We start from the raw sequence: 5361 nt of genomic DNA on the forward strand, positions 1-5361 counted from the left end.
ACAAGGACAAGGTGGCCATGGGGACGAGGTGGCCACAAGGATGAGGTGACCTCAAGGACAAGGTGGTCACAGAGATGGGGTGACCACAGGGATGAGGTGACCCCAAGGCTAAGGTGGCCACAGGGACAAGGTGACTCTAAGAACAAGGTGGCCATGGGGACGAGGTGGCCACAAGGATGAGGTGACCTCAAGGACAAGGTGGTCACAGGGACAGAGTGACTCTAAGGACAAGGTGACCACGGGGGTGGAGTGACCACAAAGATGAGGTGGCCGTGGGAACAGGGTCACCATAAGGATGAGGTGACCCTCAGGAAAAGGTGGCCACGAGGATGGGGTGACCATGGTGTTGGGGTGACCACAGGGATGAGGTGACCCTCAGGACAAGGTGGCCATGGGGACAAGGTGGCCCCAGGGCTGAGATGGCCCCGTGACCACAGCGGGGGTGGTGGCCGGCCACCCACGGGGACAGCAGTGGCCTGGCGACCCCAGAGGGGGAGGTGGCCGCTGGCTGTGGGGACGCGGTGGCCCGGTGGCCCTGGGAAGCCACTGGCCCAGCCTGGAGCTCTCTCTTTTGCCGCAGGGACTCGCTGCCACGTTGGGACCACAAGGAGGTGACCCTGCAGTGTCCCCTGGCGTCCCTGGCCCCTGGCATTGAGTGTCCCCCGTGTTGTCCCCAGCATTGAGCATTCCTCAATGTCCCTTGGCATTGAGTGTCCCTCAATGTTCCTTGGTGTCCCTGGGCATTGAGCATCCCCCAACGTCCCCCCTGGCATTGAGCGTCCCCCGATGTCCTCTGGCGTTGGGTGTCCCCCATGGTGTCCCCAGCATTGAGAGTCCCTCAATGTCCCCTAGTGTCCCTAAGCATCGCGTGTCCCCCAGCGTCCCCTGGCCTTGAGTGTTCCGTGACGTCCCCTGGTGTTGAGTGTCTCCTGCAGTGTCCTCAGCATCGAGCGTCCCCTGATGTCCCCAGCGTCGAGTGTCCCCCATGGTGTCCCCTGGCATCAAGTGTCCCCCATGGTGTCCTCAGCATCGAGTGTCCCCCAACATCCCCTGGCATTGAGCATCTCCCAACGTCCCTTGGTATTGAGTGTCTTCCATGGTGTCCTCAGCATCAAGTGTCCCCCGCGGTGTCCCCCAGCATCAAGTGTCCCCTGTGGTGTCCTCGGCATCAAGTGTCCCCTGATGTCCCTCAGCGCTGAGTGTCTCCCATGGTTTCCCCAGCACCAAATGTCCCCCAACGTCCCCCGGCATTGAGTGTCCCCCGCGGTGTCCTCGGCATTGAGCATCCCCTGATGTCCCCCAGCCTCGAACGTCCCCGTGTCGCGTCCCCAACCTCTGTCCCCACCCGTCCCCACATCCACCCCCATCAACCCTCCTTAACCCCAATTCTCCTTCCGTATCCGGCCCCAAGTGCCACCACTCCGGGCACTTTTCCGGCCCTGGAAACCCATGTGACACCGGCAGAGGACGCGTCTCCTCGGGGCCAATCCCGCCGACAACCTTGTTGGCCTTTAATCGGGCTTTTTCCCACGCCCGGGGGCCGGCACAGGAACGGGTTTTCCGAGTCGGGAAGCCGGGGCGCGTCCCGGCATGCCGCGGGGGATTTCGGGAACGCTGAGCAGAGGTCGCCTTGCTGCCTTCGCCTATTAATTATTAATCGTTCCTCCCAGCGAGCAGGCACCATCCGGCGGCTTTTTCCCCCAAAACGCAAAGGTATTTTCCCACCGTGTTTCCGGCATCTAGGAAGGGTTTTGCGGGAGGGTTTTTTGCCTTTTTTTCCCAGGTTTTCCGGGGCTTTTTTAGCCCACCGTTCCCGCATGGATGCCCTGGGTGGATTCGCTTGCGCCTGCGCCGGGCTCGTGCTGCTGCTGCTGCTCGCGGCCGCTCATCGCTTGGGGCTCCTCTACCAGCTGCGGCATAAGGTAGGAGGACACGTGGTTTTGGGGGGAAAAAAGCGCCTTTTGGGACAATTGGGACTTTCTGGTTCCTCGGTTCCCAGGCGGATCCCAAAAGCAGCCGGCACGGGGGCGAGCTGGTGGCGGAGGTGCTGAGGGCCCATGGCGTGCGCTGCCTCTTCGCCCTGGCCGGTGGCCACGTGTCCCCCGTGCTGGTGGCCTGCGAGAAGCTGGGCCTGCGGGTGGTGGACACCCGGCACGAGGCCACCGCCGTCTTCGCCGCCGACGCCGTCGCCCGCCTCTCAGGTGGGTGCGCGGGGAGCGCGTGGTCCCCGGGGTCACCCCCCGGCAGCGGGTCGTCCCCTTTCATCCCTAGCCGGGTGGGTTTTGGGGTGATTTCCCAGGGTTTTGGACCATCTGAGGTGGCTCCGCTCGGTGGTGGTCACCCAAACCCCATTAAATGGGGGGGAATCCGCAGCCAGGTGGGTTTTGGGGGGATTTCCCTGGGTTTTGGCCCCTTTGTCACCTCCCCAGGAGTGGCTCATCCCCTTTCATCCCTAGCTGAGTGGGTTTTGGGGTGATTTCCCGGGGTTTTGGGCCATCTGGGGTGGCCCCACTTGGTGGTGGTCACCCAAACCCCATTAAATTGAGGGTGTCCATAGCTGAGTGGGTTTTGGGGGGATTTTCTTGGGGTTTGACCCCTTCGTCATCCCTGGGTGATGTAGCTGGGTGGGTTTTGGGATGATTTCCCTGGGTTTTGGGGCATTTGGGGTGGCCCCGCTCAGTGGTGGTCCCCCAAAACCCCATTAAACGGGGAGTGACCATCGCCGGGTGCCTTTTGGGGTGATTTCCCTGCTTTTCGCCCCCGGGGGATGCCCCATCCCCACCGCCCGTGTGTCCCCGCAGGTCGCATCGGCGTCGCCGTCGTCACCGCCGGCCCCGGCGTCACCAACACGGTGACGGCGGTGAAGAATGCCCAGATGGCCGAGTCGCCCGTGCTGCTCCTCGGAGGGGCGGCCGCCACGCTGCAGCGGGTCAGTCCTGTCCCCAAACCCCCCGGGGACAACTTCGGGGACAGAGGAGGAGGGAAAAACCCCTCTTTTCCAGGCGGCTTGAGCTGGATTTGACCTTTTGGGGGTGTTTTTTGTCCCGCAGGGGCGCRGAGCGCTGCAGGAGATCGACCAGCTGTCGCTCTTCAAGACGCTTTGCAAGCGGCGCACGTCGGTGCGCGCCGTGCGGGACATCGTCCCCGCGCTGCGCCAGGCCATCGCCACCGCGCAGTCGGGCACGCCGGGTAAGGGACGACGGCCCCGGGCGGGGGCGCGGGGGCCGTTTTCCCGCCGTTTGGCAGCTTCGGGGTGGTTTTTCCCGCGTTTTGGCCGCTTCGGGACAGTTTTTCCCGTGCTTTGGCCGCTTTGGGGCGATTTTCCCTGTGTTTCGGCCGTTTTGGGGTGGTTTTTCCCGCGGTTCGGCTGCCTCGGGGTTGGTTTTCCCACGGTTTGGCTGATTCCAGGGTTTTTTTCCCGCGGTTCGGCCACTTTTTTTTCCCACGGTTTGGCTGCTCCAGGGTGTTTTTTCCCACAGTTTGGCCACTTTGGGGCCGTTTTTCCCACGGTTCAGCTACTCCAGGGTGTTTTTTCCCACAGTTTGGCCACTTTGGAGCAGTTTTTCCCACAGTTTGGCCACTCCAGGGCGTTTTTTCCTGCAGTTCAGCTACTCCAGGATTTTTCCCACAGTTTGGCCACTTTGGGGCAGTTTTTCCCACAGTTTGGCTGCTTTGGGGCAGTTTTTCCTTCAGTTTGGCTGCTTCGGGGTTGGTTTTCCCGCAGTTCGGCCACTTCCAGTTTTTTTTCCCGCAATTCGGCTACTTTGGGGCAGTTTTTCCCACGGTTTGGCTGCTCTGCGGTGTTTTTCCCTGTGGCCCGGATGCTTCTGGGCATTTTTTCCCACGATCCGGTTGCTTCCAGGGTTTTTTTTCCCCCATGATCCGGGTTTTTTTCCCGCGGTGACTGAGCCTGGCTGGGGGTCCGGCAGGTCCCGTCTTCGTGGAGCTGCCCCTGGACGTGCTTTACCCCTTCCACGTGGTTGAGAAGGAGCTGGGGCAGGCGACGAGCCCCGGCGGGCTGCGGCGGAGCCTCGTCCACTGGTGAGCGGCGTCACCGGCTGCGTCACCGCGATGCCACCGCCGCTGTGACGCCGGTGGCTCCTCGCAGGTACCTGCGCAATTACGTCCGCAACCTCTTCGCCGGCGCCTGGGAGCCCCGGGACATGACGCCGCTGCCCGTGCAGGTGCCGCTGGCCACTGCGGAGCAGGTGAGTGTCACCACGGCCGTCCCCACCGCCGTGCCACCGTCACCGCCGCGCCGCTGCCGCGTCCCCGGCGGGGCTGACGGCGGCGGGGCGGGCGCAGGTGCAGCAGGTCGCCGAGCTGGTGAGCCGAGCCTCGAAGCCACTGGTGCTGCTGGGCAGCCAGGCCACGCTGCCACCGACCCCCGTGGAGGAGCTGAGGTGAGCGGCCGCGGGCGCCCGGCCTCCTCTTCCTCGCCGCCGCGCGCCCACGGCCAGGCCGGGGCGCTGCGAGCTGCCAGTGAAAGCGGCAACCAGTTTGCAAAAGCAGCGGTTGCATTTGCAAAAGGGGCGGCTGCAGTTTGCAAAACTGGTGGTTGCAGTTTGCAAAAGCAGTGGCCGCGGGTTGCAAAAGCGGCAGCAGCAGTTTGCAAAAGCGGCGGCAGAAATTTGCAAAACTGGCGGCTGCAGTCTGCAAAAGCAGCGGCTGCGCTTTGCAAAACCAGGGGTTGCATTTGCAAAGGCAGCGGCTGCAGTTTGCAAAAAACAGCAGCTGGGATTTGCAAAAGCAGTGGCTGCTGTTCGCACGAATGGCGGCAGCAATGTGCAAAAGTGGCCGCAGCTTGCAAAAGCGGCGGCTGCGGCTTGCAAAACTGGTGGCCGCAGTTTGCAAAAGTGGCGGCTGCAGTTTGCAAAACTGGCTGCAGCTTGCAAAAGTGGCGGCTGCAGTTTGCAAAACTGGCTGCAGTTTGCAAAAGCAGCGGCCGCAGCTTGCAAGACTGGTGACTGCGGCTTGCAAATCTGGCGGCCGCAGTTTGCAAAACTGGTGGCTGCAGTTTGCAAAACTGGCTGCAGCTTGCAAAAGCAGCGGCCACAGTTTGCAAAAGTGGTGGCTGCAGTTTGCAAAAGCAACGGCCGCCGTTTGCAAAACTGGTGGCTGCAGTTTGCAAAACTGGCTGCAGCTTGCAAAAGCAACGGCCGCCGTTTGCAAAACCGGCTGTGGCTCGCCCAACCGGCCCGTTTTTTGCGGCGCCGTTGCCCCCGCAGGGCGGCGCTGGAGGCGCTGGGCCTGCCCTGCTACCTGGGCGGCATGGCGCGGGGGCTGCTGGGCAAGGCCAGCGCCCTGCACGTCCGCCAGAACCGCCGCGACGCCCTGCGCCAGGCCGACCTCGTCATCCTG

The 5361-nt window shown here is 63.0% G+C and overlaps 1 protein-coding gene across 1 annotated transcript in view; it reads left to right on the forward strand.

Moving 5' to 3' along the window:
* The first annotated feature begins 1095 nt into the window (after positions 1-1095).
* Positions 1096-5361, forward strand: part of ILVBL (ilvB acetolactate synthase like) — a 7560-nt gene continuing 3294 nt past the window's right edge. Inside the window, exons 1-8 of the mRNA XM_026055535.1 lie at positions 1096-1922; positions 2000-2201; positions 2802-2929; positions 3051-3189; positions 3930-4041; positions 4109-4208; positions 4306-4403; positions 5229-5360. Coding sequence (XP_025911320.1) covers positions 1209-1922; positions 2000-2201; positions 2802-2929; positions 3051-3189; positions 3930-4041; positions 4109-4208; positions 4306-4403; positions 5229-5360 — 1625 coding nt within the window. The 5' untranslated portion in view covers positions 1096-1208. The remainder of the gene's footprint in view (positions 1923-1999; positions 2202-2801; positions 2930-3050; positions 3190-3929; positions 4042-4108; positions 4209-4305; positions 4404-5228; position 5361) is intronic.

The sequence above is a fragment of the Apteryx rowi genome, unplaced genomic scaffold (genome assembly GCF_003343035.1).
Source record: "Apteryx rowi isolate R43461 unplaced genomic scaffold, aptRow1 scaffold_1234, whole genome shotgun sequence".
Taxonomy (NCBI): Eukaryota; Metazoa; Chordata; class Aves; order Apterygiformes; family Apterygidae; genus Apteryx; species Apteryx rowi.